The 22600-nt window shown below is 32.1% G+C and overlaps 1 protein-coding gene across 1 annotated transcript in view; it reads right to left on the bottom strand.

Moving 5' to 3' along the window:
- Nucleotides 1-1642: 1642 nt before the first annotated feature.
- The window catches only part of LOC149800551 (uncharacterized), a 123352-nt gene continuing 102394 nt past the window's right edge, over nucleotides 1643-22600 (bottom strand). The window contains exons 12-15 of the mRNA XM_089954434.1: nucleotides 15475-15952; nucleotides 11062-11229; nucleotides 10133-10340; nucleotides 1643-3737 (exon numbers count right to left, since the gene is read on the bottom strand). Of these exons, the coding sequence (XP_089810560.1) occupies nucleotides 3471-3737; nucleotides 10133-10340; nucleotides 11062-11229; nucleotides 15475-15952 (1121 nt within the window). The 3' untranslated portion in view covers nucleotides 1643-3470. The remainder of the gene's footprint in view (nucleotides 3738-10132; nucleotides 10341-11061; nucleotides 11230-15474; nucleotides 15953-22600) is intronic.

The raw sequence follows: 22600 nt of genomic DNA, 5'->3' as shown, positions 1-22600 counted from the left end.
TAGCTAGACAAGGGTCATCAATCTACTTTATTCTGCACTGACCCTTGGGATATGTAGCAAGCCAAAACATGTGCTCTCTAGATAATGAAAACTTATTAAACACAGCAAAATCAAGTGACCAATCAATGTGTTTGTTACTTGACCAGTTAGACTTTCAATATGGTAATAATGTCCACTTGCACTGACTCAAGAGGAAATACATGTATGAGAGGTTTAAACTGAAAAAATTTAAATGTGATAGGAGTCATTGTCTAAGAAAGCTGCTGTGATTCTTCCTAACCATCTTTCAAGGACAACGTGATGAGAAGACCAATCAGTTTCTGTCAACTACATCATAACAGATAGCGGAGTGCAGATGTTGTATTGGCTATCCTACAAATGTCAAGGGCTGATGTAGTAAGAAGTGGATTACCAAATCTTTGCTAGTGAAGATATGGTTACACTCACATAGCACAATTGTCATTTATGCTTGATACACTTTACTCTTTTCAACAATATACTGACCAATGACAAAGCCAAAAGGCCTACTGAAATATTTTTTAACAATCACATATAACTTTCAATATTTGTAAACGATACCTTTCTCTTTTGGTTGAGTATACTTAGCTCCACTGAAATTATTATCAGCCATAATTAGTTTGGACAATATCTTATATAAAATGAGAGGCAAAAACTGATTTAAGGAAAATTTGGTAACTTACAGAATTGTTCATATATTTCAAATACATGTTCTAACAAAGTATTTTAGTTTTAGAAGATAGTAAAGCTTGCCTAAATCAGACACTGTTGAAACCATTTTTTTGGTTAATTTATAAAGGTAGCCAGTATAAAGGGGTTTGGTTAGTATTAGAATGACATTGGTACAACAAAAATATTTGGCAGGGGAGGTTGGGTTATTGAAGCACCACTTTATGTGAGCCAGCCTGAAAATATTCAGAAAATTACTAATCCTTAACTGATGAGATTATAAATGGTTGGCCAAAAATGTTTAGGATATCCTGTTTTCAGCGAATATAAATTTTAAATGGCAGTGAAATCATTGAGTATGTCAATGTTGCTTATTATCTGGAATTGTTTGTGATGAAATAGGTTTTCTCACTGATATTAATTGTAAGTAGTAATCTCAAACTACATGTTATACCAGAAAATAATTAAAGAAACCTGCTATAAAAAAATTATGGACACTTAGTGAATTCCACATGATCCAAGGACACAGGTTTGATGATTCTGACATAAATAGAGGAAAGATAAAACCCATTATTTTCAAAAAAGAACATTTAAATTGTATATAACATTTTTTTACTGTGTTCCAAGTATGACTTAACGACATTTTCATTTACCATTTTTTTAGTACATACTAGTAATCATTCTTTAAAAATAAACCTTTTTTTTATTATTGAATAAATGCAAAAAATACTTTGCTATCCCTTCATATTATAATTTTCAATGACTACTCAATATTTCCGTGAAAAATAATTCATACAGAAAAAATAAAAAAAAGAAGATGCTGCCTGAAGGAATATGGAGGTGTTCCCTACCATCTCCAGCAATAGTATAGTCATCTCAGACCCCTGACTGGTTTCATTATCTTTGTAGCTCATCAGAAGGAAAAGTTCTTGTTGATTTATTTCTTCCACTTATGTATCCCTTAGCCACTACTACAGCCATTTTTTGAGCCATGTGACATCAGTTTCACTGGTTCATGGTAGGCAATAATATCACAAACCAGGTTTTGCACCTGGAGCACTCAGTCTGAATGACAATATTATCTAAGGCAACCTGGATTCAACTTTCAGCAATATAAAACAAGAACAAAAATGAGCTTTACGTAGAAAAGGTAGTAAAAGTTAAAATGGCTAAATAAAACTCTAAAATTATTTACTTAAAAGTAACAGCAAATTTCAATTCTTTTGTGAAAACTAATTAGAAAGTCTGAATCACAAAGCAAAAAACCACCATAGTGTTATAAAGTTTCACTTTCTGACATTAGCTGGTGTATCATATTGTTGATAAAACACAGTTCCTGATGAGATTGGCAGAATTAATAAAAGGAGTGTGTGTTTCCCAAATCTGGCAGAGGGCGAAGCAGGCTGTATCAAATAAAATTCATCTAGACTGGTACCGAGTTCCAGTTCACTGATCAGATCAGTAAATCCTCAAGCAAAATTCCTTGATCAGACAAAATGACTGCTTCCTAATCTAAAATATCAAATACTACTGGAGAAGAAAAGAGTCAAATGGTCAGTGTTCATGGTACACACAGTTTCAGAACTCCCAATGACTTGACTGTGTGGTCCATAGGCAGAAGATTGTCCACTGATGCATCTGTCATATAGAGATCATGTTTTTCAGAATGCTTATTAAGGTCTTCCTTCTTACTGTATGTCTTCTTACAATGGTAGCAAAACACTTTTACCGAATATGGCCAATATATTAGTGTTTTTCAAGAGATTGACAGTGTTCATACTGTGCTTCACATAGGACACATTGGTAGGCCATTATAAGTGACTATCAAGCAAAAGTAAAAGAACACCTGCGGAATATCCATTAGGATCTTTAAATACTTTAACCTACCTGAACACAACATAGACTGTGTTCAGTATCAGATACCATAAATTATTCTAAAACATAGACTGTGTTCAGAATCAGATAACATAAATTATTCTAAAACACAGACCGTGTTCAGTATCAGATAACATAAATTATTCTAAAACATAGACTGTGTTCAGTATCAGATAACATAAATTATTCTAAAACACAGACTGTGTTCAGTATCAGATAACATAAATTATTCTAAAACACAGACTGTATTCAGTATCAGATAACATAAATTATTCTAAAACATAGACTGTGTTCAGTATCAGATAACATACATTATTCTAAAACATATACTGTGTTTAGTATCAGATAACATAAATTATCCTAAAACATAGACTGTGTTCAGTATCAGATACCATAAATTATTCTACAACATAGACTGTGTTTAGTATCAGATACCATGAATTATTCTACAACATAGACTGTGTTCAAAATCAGAAAAATTATTCTACAAAATAGACTGTGTTCAAAATCAGATAACATAAATTATTCTTCAACATAGACTGTGTTCAAAATCCGATAACATAAATTATTCTACAACATAGACTGTGTTAAAAATCAGATAAATCTACAACATAGACTGTGTTAAAAATCAGATAACATAAATTATTTTGTCTGATCCAGAGCTATCTAATAGCAACATTAAGCAGAAAGATAGAGAACATTATTGGATGAACTAAATACATACTCTAAATCTGGTAGGATCAATATGTTTAATGGGAGTCCAGGCATTTTATTTCTCATTAAAAAAAATACATTCAACTTTCAGAGTACCTACCACAAAATGGGCAATGGTTTATAATTGATTTGTTCTGTGACTTGACACTCTATTATAGATTTCATTGCATTTTCTTGGCTTTATGCCTAATGCATCATCGCATAGTTTTAGATAGAGATTTTGTTGATTTGTATGACCTTACAGAGGCCATACTTTTGGATTGTGATTTTGCCCAGGTGGGTGAATGTGACTCGTCACCATGATCTTCAATTTCAAAGCTGTTTTGGGCCCTATGGGTTCCTGATCCTACTTGGTCAAGGAAGATAAAATCATAGAGGAGCTTGTTCACTTCATTGGGTGCCTCCATCATGACCATATGACTGGCATTTTCTATCACTTCTAGTTTGGATTTGAAGATTGTCTGAAAAATAATCCCCAGAATTACTGGTATAGTATATCCTTGATGGTCTCTTGAAAGTCCCATTGTGTTTGTAATATCTGTGTGATTAGAAAATATTTGAAAATTTGAAAGTCCTATTATGTTTGTAATATCATTGTGTGTGATTAGAAAATATTTGAAAATTTGAAAGTCCCATTATGTTGTAATATCATTCTGTGTGATTAGAAAATATGTGAAAATTCAAAAGTCCCAACATGTTTGCAATATCATTCTGTGTGATTAGAAAATACATGAATATTTGAAAGTCCCATTATGTTTGTAATATCATTCTATTTGATTGCAAAATATCTGAATATTTGAAAGTCCCATATGTTTGTAACATTGTTCTCTATGATAAGAAAATATTTTAAAATTTGAAAGTCCCAATATATTTTTGTAAGATAGTTATGTGTGATTAGAAAATTTTGGAATATCTGAAAGTTCTGCTGTCTTTGTAATATTGTTCTGTAATTAGAAAATATTTGAATATTTGTGTGATTAGAAAATATCTGAATATTCGAAAGTCCCATTATGTTTGTAATATCATTCAGTGTGATTAGAAAATGATTCAACTTGAGCTTGTTATGATGGGTACATCCCAAATGACCCAAGTCCCTACAGTTGACTTGGCAGAGCTGTAAATAGAAGAACTTTTGTTGGAAAATCAAACTTTAGAGAAGAGGGGGTCAGTGGTTATAGCTACTTTAAATAATGACATGGAATGCTGTAAAACCAACTCATGAATATAATGATGCATAATAACCCTGGCTTAAATGCATTATTCCTTAGTACAATTATTCTGTGAGAGTAAAGTTAGGACGATGGACAGTTAGGGACCATGGCTCTTCAAATCCTTAATGTGGAACACTTGAAATAAAATACATTAAAGGTCTCATTAATGTAATACATTAAAGGTCTCATTAATTTAATATGTTAAAGGTCTCATTAATTTAATATATTAAAGGTCTCATTACTGTAAGGCTGTATGCCAAATTCAGTTTAAATGCAACAAAGCTTAATAAAGTTATGGTGCAAAAATAAACATGATGAAGACAAGAAAACAGAGGTCATAAATCCTGCAAATGATCTTGTGGAAAGCTGGAAATAAAATCATTCAAGGTTTTACCAATCTGAAACCATATGCAAAATATGAAATTAAATAAATTTTTGTGAAGTCTGGCAGATATCAGTTGGGAGAACAAGCAATCAAGAGACCAAAACTATTCCAAAATGAGACTAAAGTCATAGAAGGCATGTGTCAGTTGCCAGTCTATGAGACAAACACTGATACCAATGTATATCAGAATACAATGAATGGTTCTTAGCTGTGCTGTTTACAAACAACACCCCAAGTTAAGAAATTAACTGTCATGGGACATAACTCCACAGTGAAAAGACAAGACATACCCATAAAAGGCCTATCTAGGTCTTGAGACAATGTAGATGTCAAATTACATCAGATTATATTGAATGCTTACTAAGCTGTTCTGGTTTCAAGGATCTACTTTAGTGGAAATATCTATGTTTAGATAGGAAATTAACAATCAAGGGTGATAACTCTGTATAAATGGAGTGATGCATGAAAGATTAAGGCTAGGAGCAAATACAGGGACATGTATCTGCTGTAGTAAAGTTGCAATATTGATGGAAAAAAGCCAATAACTCCTTCAAATTCGGACCAAAGAAGATGGAACATTTTAAAGATATTCCCGTGTAACAGGACAAAGACTTACTAAATTGCATTTAATTGTATGAAATAGTTGCAGTTCATTGCTGATTACAAGAAGACCAAAACAGATGGATATGTGGAAAGGTTATTACTGTGCTGATCCTGCATCTTTATGCAGGGCCCTAACTATAGAAATATATAAGTGCTGCCAGGAAAGCAATACGTTTGAATCCCCACAGTTTAATCTGCCTACATTAGCATGCAAATAAGGATAACGGGTCTGTTGTATGCAAACATTATCATGGAGAGAGTTTAAGCCCACATTTTTTTACATAATGGGGTTTATTTTATTTTTAATTTAGTTTAATTTTATTTAATTTATTTTTTATGGAGTTTATTTTAAAAATTGCTTGTACAATTCCAATGTCAGGAGAAGGTTTAAATCTCAGAATAGCATGCTACAAAACATTTAATAACAGATGATTGTCACCCACCCAAAGTAAATTCTTTCTTACAGCACTTGACTTCTCTCTTCTTTCTATTAACTAATGATGGGCAAAACCTTTATATTTCAGAATATGTAGATTGTTAATAATGTTTTCTTGATTTTGATCCTACTAAAGGTAAAAGAACATTAATTTTGTGGGTTTTTTTCAAATTTTCATGTACCACTGAATAAGACTCTGTAGGGGCAAATTAATCTAGGAACTTATCTGTATTTACATAGGTGACACTACAAATTAGCTGCACCAGTCTTGTGCTTGAAAGCAACCTATATTTTATACTGTTCTGAGTTTAAATTAAGATTTTATAATTTACTAGCATCAGTAGTAAAAGAAACTAATTTTTCTCCACAATTCTGAAACAATATAGTGGTGTAGATAATGGCAGTGAAAAGATCTTGTTGCTAATTAAATTTTGATTTTTAATTGTAAAGTTTAAAATTTCAAATATGAAATGAAAATTACCCAAGCTGAATATACAAATGAACATTTTATTCATGTATCTTGCATAGAAATTTTTGTAATGAGGTTGACAAAAAATCATGGTGCAAAGTTTTCAAACAAATTAAAAATTCATCTTTTGGCTCTCACTTCTCTAAAAGTTCTGCATACTGTAAAGATCCAAAATAATTTAAAACCGAAGTAAATTTGTCAATACATGGATACCCTCTTTTGTTTTTGTTAATGATGGAGCAGGCACTAGTAAGGCAGTTTTTCAACTGAAACTATTTTTCTAATTTCAATCACAGTGACCTTGACCTTTGACTTATTGACCCCAAATCAGTAGGATTCATCCTAATGCTAAATGCAATCCAGACACAAAGTTTGATCTAAATGTATATAACAGAATGAATGTTAATATGAGGAAAGCATTCTTTTTCTTTCAGTCAGTAACCATGACCTTTGACTCTTATGACCGAAAGCAGATCAGCTTCTTCCTTAACCTAAGCGTGACCTATCCACAAAGTCTGGCAAGTATAGATGGTGCAGAGCTTGAGTTACTGTGCAGAAACTAAATAGGAAGATACTTTACTTTTTTATTTCATGCTGTATGGCACAGCAAAATTTTGAAGAATATTTCATGCTGAGGCAAAGAGAATAAAGTAAATTGCCCCAAGACACAATATGGCAATAGATTCTGACTCATCTGATTGTAGAAAATGAACCTTCACCTTTTCTGTCCAATGCTTTTACCACTGAGCCAATGTGATTCCCATTAAACTGATCAATGGCTTGACAGAAAACATCACAACAAAATAAATGTTAAGTGTACATTGTGATAAACTGGAGTTTTTGTTCAGCATAAAAAAACTTCTACATTACACATTTTGATGTTTTTATTTTGTGGTCCCTCAGATGAAGGAGTAGAGGGAAGACAAGCACCTTGATCATGTGAACGTACTCTAACCTATGATGGATTCGATATTTAAAAAAATGCAAGTAACTCTTCTGAAGTAATGCAATAATAATATTTTTGATGAGTGTATCTTCTGGTGATGATATAGTATGTACTATATTTCACGGTCCACTAAAAACTCTCAAGAAGTTACATTCACAAAATTCTGTCACACACTGATTCAGCTGCAAGTCATAAAGGGAAATAACTCTTGCAACATTCATGAGCGCATGAAGATTTATCAGTATTTGACCTTACTACATACAAATGTTCACAGTAATCCATGAAAGACAAAGAGTGGGTCTTGTTGCAATAACTAAATTGTGACATGCATCGCATTAGGCTACAATACAAAAACTGCATCTTAAGGTGAAGACCATGAATAGCTCCACAAGTTTAATAGCAATCTGCCAACAATTGGCAGGACTAACTGCAATAATAATATTATGCTGCATACTGCATTAAGCTTGATGACAAAAGAGGTATTTACTCCAACAAAAAATGCAGGAGCAAAGTGTATTGGCCATATGCATATCTTCAGACAATCATAATATCTGCCAAATATCCAGTCTGGCGATCCGTCAAATATCCTGACAATCTAGCAGATATCCTGGTATTACATCAAATATCCTGGTAATCTATCAAATATTCTGGAAATCCATCAAATATCCTGACAATCTAGCAAATATCCTGGTATTACATCAAATATCCTGGTAATCCATCAAATATCCTGACAATCTATCAAATATTCTGATAATCCAACAAATATCCTGACAATCTAGCAAATATCCTGGTAATCCATCAAATATCCTGGCAATCCATCAAATATCCTGGTATTACATCAAATATCCTGGTATTACATCAAATATCCTGGTAATCCATCAAATATCCTGACAATCCATCAAATATCCTGACAATCTAGCAAATATCCTGGTATTACATCAAATATCCTGGTAATCCATCAAATATCCTGACAATCTATCAAATATTCTGGTAATCCATCAAATATCCTGACAATCTATCAAATATCCTAGTAATCCATCAAATATCCTGGTAATCCATCAAACATTCTGGCAATCCATCAAATATCCTGACAATCTATCAAATATTCTGGTAATCCATCAAATATCCTGACAATCTATCAAATATCCTGGTATTACATCAAATATCCTAGTAATCCATCAAATATCCTGGTAATCCATCAAATATTCTGGTAATCCATCAAATATCCTGACAATCTAGCAAATATCCTGACAATCTAGCAAATATCCTGGTATTACATCAAATATCCTGGTAATCCATCAAATATCCTGACAATCTATCAAATATTCTGGTAATCCATCAAATATCCTGACAATCTATCAAATATCCTGGTAATCCATCAAATATCCTGGCAATCCATCAAATATCCTGGTATTACATCAAATGTCCTGGTATTACATCAAATATCCTGGTAATCCATCAAATATCCTGACAATCTAGCAAATATCCTGGTAATCCATCAAATATCCTGGTAATCCATCAAATATTCTGGCAATCCATCAAATATCCTGACAATCTATCAAATATTCTGGTAATCCATCAAATATCCTGACAATCTATCAAATATCCTGGTATTACATCAAATATCCTGGTAATCCATCAAATATTCTGGCAATCCATCAAATATCCTGACAATCAAGCAAATATCCTGGTAATACATCAAATATCATGGTAATCCATCAAATATCCTGACAATCTATCAAATATCCTGGTAATCCATCAAATATCCTGGCAATCCATCAAATATCCTGGTATTACATCAAATATCCTGGTATTACATCAAATATCCTGGTAATCCATCAAATATCCTGACAATCTAGCAAATATCCTGGTAATCCATCAAATATCCTGGTAATCCATCAAATATCCTGACAATCTAGCAAATATTCTGGTAATCCATCAAATATCCTGACAATCTATCAAATATCCTGGTATTACATCAAATATCCTGGTAATCCATCAAATATTCTGGCAATCCATCAAATATCCTGACAATCAAGCAAATATCCTGGTATTACATCAAATATCCTGGTAATCCATCAAATATCCTGACAATCTATCAAATATCCTGGTAATCCATCAAATATCCTGGTAATCCATCAAACATTCTGGCAATCCATCAAATATCCTGACAATCTAGCAAATATCCTGGTATTACATCAAAAATCCTGGTAATCCATCAAATATCCTGGTAATCCATCTAAACCTGATTGACTAATGAACTACTGAAATTATGTCATACACTGCTACAAGTCAAAATGGACACAATACTTTAAAATGATAGAAGACAAAAGGGGCACCATTACTTAAAAATCACAAGATAAAAGGGGCACCATTACTTAAAAATCATAAGGAAGACAAAAGGGGCACCATCACTTAAAAATCATATAGAAGATAAAAGGGGCACAATCACTTAAAAATCAAATGAGCAAAGTCATTTGTAAACATAATTATGTTTAGATGCTAATCATAATATTTACCAAGTTTTGAGATAATCGAAAAGAACTGACACTAGCTATGCTAACGAGAATTAGATGGAAAGGCATATTAAGAGACAGACAGATGCTAAGGCTACTATATACCCCCACTATAGAGGCAGGGGTATAAAAAGAGAATACCTCAAAGAAATATGCCTTGCATGGTCTACTATGTATCCTCATGTGTGCTGGTGTCAGGAATGAAACTGATGGCTGGAGAGATGAAAAGTAAGAATTCCACTCTTGTGCTATCTTGAGCCCCCAAATAACTAATTCTATGGTTCTCTTACCCGCTCCATTTCTTGCTCTTCCTCTAGACTGACAAACTCGTCATGAAGACCATAGATGAGAAGGGTACGCATGCTGAGCCAATTATGGTAAAGCTCATCTCCCTCCATCCAGTACTGGCCACGCATTGTGTATGTTAGTACATGGGGTAGCACATCTAGTGCTTGTTCTGCTGACTCTGTGGCTTTAATGCTGTCATGAAATGCTCGTCTGAAAGAATAAATTTAAATTCCTTGTTTTAACCACTATTATATTTTACATTCCATTATCACCTTAAAATCCACATACATAAATTTGTGAATAAAGTCCTATGTCAGTTGTCTGGACTCCTAGGGAGACATTAATTATTTTTCCAGATAACTGATTATACAGATAAATAGCAATATAAGCAAAATAAAGAATATCACAGTCAAGTTTCTGGTTGCACGACATGGATGCTAAATGTCAAATAAAGTAGAATCAACCCTAATGTTCAGGGCACAACAACTGACAAATCCTTAACTCCCTTCATGTACTTTGTAAATAAGTATCATTAAATATATCCTGCAAGGGATAAAAAGTTCACAGAATACTGAAATTTTCATCAAATGAACTTGAAGTAAACTTACAGAATATTAAAATTTTGCGACTCAAAATTTCAAAATTGGAGAATACTGTGATTTTCATTAATTCCAGGGGTATCAGTTTTTGTGGATTTATTGGTAACACAAAAATATCTCTCAGTGGGTACTATAATTCATAGATATACATAGGTTGTCAGTCTAAGCCCTTTAAATATGGAAAACCTTATATCAAATCTTGAAATCAGTGTTTTTTTAAAAAAATCCACAAAAATAACAAAAACTTGGGTGCACTACAACAAAAAATAATTATTCACAGTACATGTCCAAGGAGTTTTCTTCTCACACAAATCTCCCTTTCCCTGAATTACTTTTCAAATTTGGATAAAAGGCAAGGCATCAAGCAGGACAGCATGCACACTGGAAGAGAAAACACACTGAGCTGAGGTTCCAAAGGAGTTGGTCCACCTCCATTAATCAAAACAAGCTTGCTCACTCGTCTTTCTCGCTTTCGACCCAAAACTGCTGCAAATGCTGACCTGTGTGAAGTAAAAAATATGATTATAATAACATCTTCACTCTATTTAAACAACCACTTATTTACATATAATACTAAATAATACAAAATATATCACCCTTACTACCAAGATATATATATATCACCAATTTTAGTTGCTTTAGAATAAAGTACAAATAAAACTGATTATGCATGTACTAGTAATTGAGGACTTTATATATATATATATATATATATATATATATATATATATATATATATATATATATATATATATAATGACATATCTCATAAAGTTAATCTGTAATCTGATGTGTTATCTGTTGAATAAGATATCTTGTAAAATAATATAAACAGTCTTAAGATATCTTCTACACATGTTATGAGATATATCTACTGTAAAACTAGCTCTCTTACTGATGTCATAAGATAGCTTGTGTTTTGCCTGTTTAGGAGATATCTTAATAAAACAATAGCAAGCCAAATTACTTATTATAAAAGATATGTATCTCATAATTAATATAAGCTATCTGATACAGATGTTTTGGAAAGTACAAGTTAAACAGTTTATAAGATGTCTTAGAAAGTACAAGCTAAATAGTTTATAAGATGTCTTAGAAAGTACAAGTTATATAGTTTATAAGATGTTTTAGAAAGTACAAGTTAAATAGTTTATAAGATGTCTTAGAAAGTACAAGTCATATATTTTATAAGATGTCTTAAAAAGTAAAAGTTATATAGTTTATAAGATGTCTTAGAAAGTACAAGTCATATATTTTATAAGCTGTCATAAACTGTCATATGCAGTATGAATTATACAGTTAATAACATGTCTTAAAAAGTACAAGTTATATCATTCATAAGACGTACTGCAAAAATTGAGTTATACAGTTTATAAGATGTTGTATAAATTATGAGTTATCATATTATATTTAATAGATAACTGAATTTATTGTTGATAAGATAAATTGTTTATTTTATAAGATATTTTGCTAAGATATTTTACAAACTTATATTATATAAATTACATACACCATCTTATAAACATTATATTGTATAAATTACATGAGCAAAATTAATAAACTTTATATTGTATAAATTACATGAGCAAAATTAATAAATTTTATATTGTATAAATTACATGACCCGTCTTATAAACTTTTTATTATATAAATTACATGACCCATCTTATAAACTTTACATTGTATAAATTACATCACCAGTCTTATAAACTTTATAATTGTATAAATTACATGACCCGTCTTATAAACTTTATATTGTATAAATTACATGACCCGTCTTATATACTTTATATTGTATAAATTACATGACCCATCTTATAAACTTTATATTGTATAAATTACATGACCCGTCTTATAAACTTTATATTCTATAAATTACATGACCCGTCTTATAAACTTTATATTGTATAAATTACATAATCCATCTTATAAACTTTATATCTTAATTAAAACTCTTTATAAGATATCTTACAAATTATATAAGATGTCTTATATACAGTTCATTTTACTGTGTTAATGCACCATTGACCATTTTATTTCAATTTTGACACAAGAAAGTTGCTTTTATGTTGCCCAAAAAGATCCCAGAAAGTAAAGATAAAAGATCATTACAGTTCATTTCACACTGACTGAACTGAGTGCACCACAAGCTGGCATTTTTTTGGATAGAATGTACTCACTGCCAAATAAAACAGTGATATTCATAGACTTCTCACATGTTGAAAAATGCACTGATGTTATTTTCTTTCTCACAAAAAAATCAATTACCATATACAGTAGTTTTATATTTTTCAAACCTTTTGATCTGAGATCACATGTCACATGTGGGTACAAATAAAATATTTTTGACAGATTTCAGTTGCTACCAATCACAAATTAAATATCAGTGTATCAGAATGAGAGAAGAGATGTTTTTCCGTTGCTATACATTTAATATAAATCTAGGATTTTAAATTTAGAGTAGAAGTTGTAAAAAATGTAGGTCTCTTTCATCAGGTTCCAGTTGACAAAACTTTTAACATAGGTTAGTACATCTGGAATTTACAGCCAGAAAGGACAGAAACCCTTGCTGTCCTTTGATCTTAGGTTGATATCTGGGGGCTCAGAGGAAATGTACAATTCCCTAGTATATTAGTTACTGCCTTCTGAAAAAGCTTCTCATAACATCTCAGGGTGATCATAGAGTTAATTCTTGTATAAATCCAAGCACTGCTGTCAAAATTCTCCTATGAATATATAAATCTTTTCATGTCACTGCAATCTTTCCATGTCACCATAATATGGGTGAACAAAAATACACAATATTTAATTCCTAGCTGTAGCCCAAATATTTGTGCAATTTTATGATGAAACGTAGATAATCTAACTGAGGAGTCAATACACAAAAATGGAGTATACAAAAATGGATTACTGTGCATTGATTGACATGAAGCCAAAGAAATATTTCCTTTCTTGTCTTGCCGTAAAGACATAATAACAGAAGGCAATTAAAGGCATGGATAGTTTAGTGGTTAACACATTCATATATTAACAAGAAAGTCCAGGGATCAATTTATAGTTCTGTAATATCAATCTGAACCTCATATAAGTGATTGCAAAGAAGTACATATATACTTGCTTTTAAGTTGTCAAACTGCAAACAACAAAGATTTTGAGCTGCCATTGCATAATGTGCATGCAGATCAGGGTCTATGTTGTTTTGTTCTACAGATTACTCCTAGTAATCTGCACAGACCCAGATATGCCAGTACATTATGCTCTGGCAGATCTGGGTCTGTGCAGTTTTGTAGCTGGACTCAGTTATAAGTGAGTATATATAGTACATTCCACAAGTGACCATGAGTGAGCATAAAGTGAATAGAACCCCCAAAGTTGGCTAAAATATTTTTTAAAAATGTAATTGTCGACTGTTTTGTTATCAAGTGTACATTGATTGCTGCAAATTCTGGCGTTGGTTTATTTTAACCACATGCATAAAGTATGTTAAAATTTTATAATCATTTAACATTTAGGAAAGATTATCATAATCAAATTAGAGTGGCTAGATTTTATAATTACTCTACAATTAAAAAAGATAATTATTTAACCATTAGGAAAGTTCTTCTTAGCCAAACTAGAGTGGCAAGATTTTATAATTACTCTACAATTAAAAAAGATAATTATTTAACCATTAGGAAAGTTCTTCTTAGCCAAATTAGAGTGGCAAGATTTTGTAATTATTTTACAATTATGAAATTGTTTCATAATCAAACTGGACTGGCCAAATCTTATAGTCATTTTACAATTAGGAAAGCTCTTTGAAATCAAATTAGAGTATCTAGAAGATTTTTAATCATTTTTACTTTAGATGTGATAATTAATCAATGTAGTCAAATACTGGTCAGACGGGTAAAATGAACAGATAGAACTAACATTAACTTCTGGCAATGAATTTGTTACATGAGTATTTTTGGCCTTCTTTCCAGATTTAAGGATTCTCCCACATGAAACACTGCCTTATGAAAATGTCTACACTACTGACAGGCTTCAGAGCCCAGGGCTACCTTACATTTTGAATTCAGGTAACCCTATGGGATACTTTTCCATGTGAAATCATTACTTATTCTACATTTGTTCCAAGACATAACAATATATAGATAGGTATTGAGACTCACAAAATGGAAGACTTGAGGCTAATATTCACAATATGGTGTTAAAGTGTACCATTCTCTGGGCTAGTGAAATTAAGCTAAACTATCTGTTCATAACTTACAGTGTAGTTGCTCACTGGGCTACCATTGGATTTTGAAATTTGTTTGATCCTGCGCTTAGAGTAAAGACAGAACTCCCTCATTATAATGATATCCACTGGGGCCTTGGATTTTACACCTGGTAATTAAACACATGATGTATGCAATTTTACTAATATTATTAATATGCAATCCATGTCCATACCAGTTCTGTAATGATGAGAGTTACATTGTGGTACTAATGTAACTTGTCTGATTACTGTATATACTCACTTTTAAGTCAACTCAAACTGTAAACAACAAATACCCTGATCTGCTGTCACATAATGTGTCCACAGATCAGGGTCTATGTTGTTTGTTCAACTGTTTTCTCCTAACAAACTACACAGACCCAGATCTGCCAGAGCATTATGTTGGATTTGTCTTTTAAGTTAGTATGCACACTACTTTATACAATAGTTAGAACTATTTATGCAAGAGACCCAAAAAATAAATTCAACAAAAAATCTTATTTACCCATAAGAATGGGCTATTACAACATTCTGTCTTTTGCAGTACCGATCAAATATCTCCTCTAAATCTGCACATATCTCTTGAAAGTGATATGCTTCAGGATTGTATGGTGCGCAACTATCTCCATGTCCAATGAGATCAGGCGCAATAATTTCTACATCAAACTTTGTGAAAAACTCCAGCTGTGCTCTCCACACTTCTGATGACCCTCCAACGCCATGAATGAAAAATAACGCAGTATCATTAAGAAGAAAGTCTGCAGGTATCCTATGCAGAACAGATGAACTTGCACCAGCATGAGCTGATGAATGTGATAAAGAGTGTTTTGGAATGTCTCGTGCACTGATGGGACGATGTGTTTTACGAGGACTTTTGGAACTTTTTGGTCTTGACTTTTCTAAATGGATTTTCAAGGATTCTGCCATTTCCTTTCTGGTTTTCTGTTCTTCTGCAGCATTTTCCTCAATAGCAGTTATCTCATCTACAAGAGGAAGATTTTTAATAAGTTTTACTTGAGGTATGATGATTAATCAAAGTAGTCAAACACTGGTCAGAAAGGTAAAATGAACACGTGTTTGATTATGATTTACTATTCTTGAATGTAAATGATTATAGATTCTGATTTTCTTTTTAACCATTCAACTCTGGGGATGGGATCTTCCAAAAAAAGTATATGTAAATAGTAACTTCAAGATAATGTAACCTTCTTTTTTATGTACAATCCAAGCACCAACAATGTGGAAGATGACAAACCTACAAACATCATAACCACTACCAAGTAATATTACATAATCAAAAACAAAAAATAAGATATCTACAACCAATCAAAACTGATGAGTAATCAGTTACAAGGAACCAATCATCACTCTTTAAATTTCCACCCAATCCCCAATCTATACAGACCTCTACTTGTAAATTATTTGAAAATGTAAAATAAGTGAATGTGGGGGGAGGGGCATTTTATTCAAAGAATGGCAGAGGATTGATATACAGCTATATATCATTTTCTAATGTTATCTAGCTGAGATCCAATGACATTAATTCAGGGTGGAAAATCCCCTTAGTGTAAAGACTGAGGAAACTTTTATGAAGGCTACATCGTTAACCAATCTTTCTTGTCAAGATCCCTAATTTTATGTTTTGAGTGCCCAACTTTCATGCAGAAGACTTTAGAATCTGAATCCAGATCATGTCAAGTAACCTTTATTTAAAGTCAGCACGTATACTTAAAACATAAACACTGTTCACCTTTACTACCAACCATACAAAACTGTAGTATAAATAACATTCAGGATAATTCATACAAAAAAATAAATAATTACCAACATCCACTGCATGCAATGAACACAGCAACACATAGCTCTACAAGTCTTTATAAAATACATCTGTAACAAAACTCTACAGAACTTTATGAAGTACATACAGTAACACGTAACTCTACAAGTTTATATAAAGTACATGTGTAACACATAACTGTACAAGACTTTTTAAAGTACATACAGTAACACGTAACTCTACAAGTTTATATAAAGTACATGTGTAACACATAACTGCACAAGACTTTTTAAAAGTACATACAGTAACATGTAACTCTACAAGACTTGATAAAGTACATTTGTGACACATAACTCTGCAAGACTTTGTACAGTACATCTGTAACACATAATTGTACAAGGCTTTATAAAGTACATCAGTAACACAAAACTTGACAAAACTTTAAAAAGTACATACAGTAACACACAAGACTTAATAAAGTCCATACATTAACACATAATTGTACAAGACTATAAAGTAAATCAGTGACATATAGTTGTACAAGAATATAAAGTACATGAGTAACACATAATTATACAAGAATATAAAGTACGTAGTAACCAAACCAAAGTACATCCTTAACACACAACAATACAAGACTTTATAACTTTATAAAGTAGATACAGTGAAACATAACAGGTCAAGACTTATAAAGTTCACCAATAACACATAATTGTACAGTGCTTTATAAGGTACATCAATAACACAGAATTGTAGAAGGTTTTATAAAGTACATCGGTAACACATAATTGTACAAGGCTTTATACAGTACATTAGCAACACATTAACTGGACATGACTTTATAAAGGACATCAGTAACACATAACAGTACAAGGCTTTATAAAGGACATCAGTAACACATAATTGTACAAGGCTTTATACAGTACATTAGTAACACATTAACTGGACATGACTTTATAAAGGACATCAGTAACACATAACTGTACAAGACTTTATAAAGGACACCAGTAACACATAATTGTACAAGGCTTTATTGTTGTTGTTGTTCTAGGGTTTAACGCCATTTTTCAGCACAAGATAGGTGGCGCTATACAGTTTCGCATTTTCCATAGGGTTAAGATTTTAAAGAAAAAGAATTTCCCCGGCTTTCCTCACTGGTTATACTGGCTATTTAAAAAAGACCTTGTATATCTTAGGTATAATTAAAAGAACCTTTAATTCCCTTTATTTTGATGTATGATTGATGGGTGTACTATGGGTTATAGAGTATACAGCCTGGCCTTACTTCAAATGTGAACCTTTCAAAAAAGTGCTAGCTCTACTTGGTCATTTTCACTTCCTGAACTTCAGAGGTAAATTGTATAAAAAAGAGCCGATAACTTTTTTTACATTTTACATATTTGGTAATTCATTCATTGCACTTTCAGAAGCTGGTATTGTCTAGTCTGGCAAAATTCATTTTCCCTATTTTAATAGCTGCTATGTATAGTGTACTTTAGACTAATTCAGGCTGATTTTTTAACACAAGGGAGCAGTCATTTTAGTTAGCATTGTGCTTAGATCATGTACAATTTTCAAAAGTACAATATCCAAAGAAATAACATCCACATTACATTACTGTAGCATATAGGTATGCCAACATTCTCTCCATTGTGCATGTTTTAAATGCAAACTACTTCACCTTACATACATCACTCTCTCTAAAGTACATATTAATTGGTGAGCGCCCCCATAGGCTATACATGGCGGCCAGTATAACTGGTGGAGGAAGAACCCTAGAAAACCCCGGGAAGAACCACTTACCCATGAGGAGCTACTGGCAGGCTTTCCTATGTACCCATGCTAGCCAAGCCTTGGACTCGAACCCACGCAGACAGAAGTGAGATGGCAGTGATCCAGAACGGTGAGCACTTTAGACCACTCGGCCACTGTACAAGGCTTTATACAGTACATTAGTAACACATTAACTGTACAAGACTTTATAAAGGACATCAGTAACACATAACAGTACAAGACTTTATAAATGACACCAGTAACACATAATTGTACAAGGCTTTATAAAGGACATCCGTAACACATAATTGTACAAGACTATAAACAGTACATCAGTAACACATAACTGTACAAGACTTGAAAAAGGACATCAGTAACATATAACTGTACAAGACTTTATACAGTACACCAGTAACAAATAATTGTACAAGACTTTATAAATGACACCAGTAACATATACTGTACAAGACTTTATAATGGATATCAGTAACACATAACTGCACAGGACTTTATACAATACATCACTAACAATAAATGTACAAGACTTTATAAATGACACCAGTAGCACATAATTGTACAAGGCTTTATAAAGGACATCAGTAACACATACTTATACAAAACTTTATAAAGAATACCAGTAACATATAATTGTGCAAGACTTTATAAAGGGCATCAGTAACACATAACTGTACAAGACTTTATGAAGGACATCAGCAATACATAATTGTATAAGGTTTTGCACAGGCTTTGCAGAGTACATCAGTAATACATAACTGTACAAGACTTTATACAGTAATTTAGTAACATAGCTGTACAAGACTTTATAAAGGACATCAGTAACACATAACTGTACAAGACTTTATACAGTAATTTAGTAACATAGCTGTACAAGACTTTATAAAGGACATCAGTAACACATAACTGTACAAGAATTTATACAGTACACCAGTAAGACATAACTGTACAAGACTTCATAAAGAACATCAGTGATACATAATTGTACAAGGCTTTACACATTACATCAGTAATATTTAACTGTACAAGACTTTATACAGCACTTTAGTAACACATAACTGTACAAAGGACAGAGTAACACAGAATTGTACAAGGCTTTATACAGTACGTCTTCTTCATGGCATCTGTCCATCTACGGAAGATGATGGTGTAACTCCCGAGTAAGCTTTTGTTTCTCCTTCTTTGTAGCTCTCTTTTCAGTACATCAGTAACACATAATTGTACAAAACTGTATGCAGTACATCATTGACACATAACTGTACAAGACTATACAGTACATCAGTAACACATAACTGTACAAGACTTTATACAGTACATCAGTAACACATTACTGTACAAGAATATATAAAGTACATACCAGTACAGTAAACATAACTGTAAAAGACTTTATAAAGTACATACAGTACATCAGTAACACATAACTGTACAAAATTTATAAACTATACAAAAGGAAACATAACTATATAAGACTTTATAAAGTACTTATGTAAAAAATAATTGTACATGACTTAACAGGCTATATTCGTAAATGAACTGCAAACATGCACTAAAATCAAAGCAGTTGTAATACATACAGTAACATAATGGTACAAGACTTTAAATAGTACACATGTATGCTAAGATGCACTTTACTTAAATGGCTTTATTTAAATTATTGGCACATGTATTTGAAAGAATTGTGTACAAGACAGTGTTTGACCATGATGTCACAAAACTAGTATATTAAACAACAAAAAGAATGATAAATCTAGTCAATTGTAGGTTTCAGTCCCTGCCTGTTATATCAATGGTAAATCTAGTCAATTGTAGGTTTCAGTCCGTGCCTATTATGTCAACGGTAAACCTAGTCAATTGTAGGTTTCAGTCCCTGCCTATTATATCAATGGTAAATCTAGTATATTAGATTTCAGTCCCTGCTAAATATAACAATGGTAAATCTAGTCAATTGTAGGTTTCAGTCCTTGCCTATGATAGCAATGGTAAATCTAATAAATTGTAGGTTTCAGTCCCTGCCTATTATATCAATGGTAAATCTAGTCAATTGTAGGTTTCAGTCCCTGCCTATTATATCAATGGTAAATCTAGTCAATTGTAGGTTTCAGTCCCTGCCTATTATATCAATGGTAAATCTAGTCAATTGTAGGTTTCAGTCCCTGCCTATTATATCAATGGCAAATCTAGTCAATTGTAGATTTCAGTCCCTGCCTATAATATCAATGGTAAATCTAGTAAATTGTTTGTTTCAGTTCCTGTCTATTATATCAATGGTAAATCTAGTAAATTGTAGGTTTCAGTCCCTGCCTATAATATCAATGGTAAATCTAGTAAATTGTAGGTTTTATATCAATGGTAAATCTAATAAATTGTAGATTTCAGTCCCTGCCTATCATATCAATAGTAAATCTAGTAAATTGTAGGTTTCAGTCCCTGCCTATTATATCAATGGTAAATCTAGTAAACTGTAGGTTTTATATCAATGGTAAATCAAACAAATGGTAGATTTCAGTCCCTGCCTATTATATCAGTGGTAAATGTAGTCAATTGTAGGTTTTATATCAATGGTAAATCTAGTAAATTGTAGGTTTCAGTCCCTGGCTATTATATCAATGATAAATCTAGTCAATTATAGGTTTCAGTCCCTGCCTATTATATCAATGGTAAATCTAGTAAATATTAGATTTCAGTCCCTGCCTATTATATCAATGGTAAATGTAGTCAATTGTAGATTTTAGTCCCTGCCTATTATATCAATGGTAAATCTAGTCAATAGTAGGTTATATATCAATGGTAAATCTAGTCAATAGTAGGTTATATATCAATGGTAAATCTAGTCAATAGTAGGTTATATATCAATGGTAAATCTAGTCAATAGTAGGTTTCAGTCCATGCCTATTATATCAATGGTAAATCTAGTCAATAGTAGGTTATATATCAATGGTAAATCTAGTCAATAGTAGGTTATATATCAGTGGTAAATCTAGTCAATAGTAGGTTTCAGTCCATGCCTATTATATCAATGGTAAATCTAGTAAATATTAGATTTCAGTCCCTGCCTATTATATAAATGGTAAATCTAGTCAATTTTAGGTTTCAGTCCCTGCCTATTATATAAATGGTAAATCTAGTAAATTGTAGGTTTCAGTCCCTGCCTATTATATCAATGGTAAATTTAGTCAATTGTAGGTTTCAGCCCCTGCCTATTAATATTATCAATGATAAATCAAGTAAATATTAGGTTTCAGTCCCTGCCTATTATATCAATGACAAATCTAGTTAATTGTAGGTTTCAGTCCCTGCCTATTATATCAATGGTAAATCTAGTCAATTGTAGGTTTCAGTCCCTGCCTATTATATCAATGGTAAATTTAGTCAATTGTAGGTTTCAGCCCCTGCCTATTAATATTATCAATGATAAATCAAGTAAATATTAGGTTTCAGTCCCTGCCTATTATATCAATGACAAATCTAGTTAATTGTAGGTTTCAGTCCCTGCCTATTATATCAATGGTAAATCTAGTCAATTGTAGGTTTCAGTCCCTGCCTATTATATCAATGGTAAATCTAGTCAATTGTTTGTTTCAGTTCCTGCCTATTATATCAATGGTAAATCTAGTCAATTGTTTGTTTCAGTTCCTGCCTATTATATCAATGGTAAATCTAGTAAATTGTAGGTTTCAGTCCCTGCCTATTATATCAATGGTAAATCTAGTAAATATTAGATTTCAGTTCCTGCCTATTATATCAATGGTAAATCTAGTAAATTGTAGGTTTCAGTCCCTGCTTATTATATCAATGGTAAATCTAGTCAATTGTAGGTTTCAGTCCCTGCCTATTATATCAATGGTAAATCTAGTCAATTGTTTGTTTCAGTTCCTGCCTATTATATCAATGGTAAATCTAGTAAATTGTAGGTTTCAGTCCCTGCCTATTATATCAATGGTAAATCTAGTAAATTGTAGGTTTCAGTTCCTGCCTATTATATCAATGGTAAATCTAGTCAATTGTAGGTTTCAGTCCCTGCCTATTATATCAATGGTAAATCTAGTTAATTGTAGGTTTCAGTCCC

This window comes from Sinohyriopsis cumingii, chromosome 4 (genome assembly GCF_028554795.1).
Source record: "Sinohyriopsis cumingii isolate HCF-2022 chromosome 4, ASM2855479v2, whole genome shotgun sequence".
Lineage (NCBI taxonomy): Eukaryota > Metazoa > Mollusca > Bivalvia > Unionida > Unionidae > Sinohyriopsis > Sinohyriopsis cumingii.
Note: the sequence above shows the minus strand (reverse complement) of the source record. Positions and strands in the feature narration are given on the sequence as shown.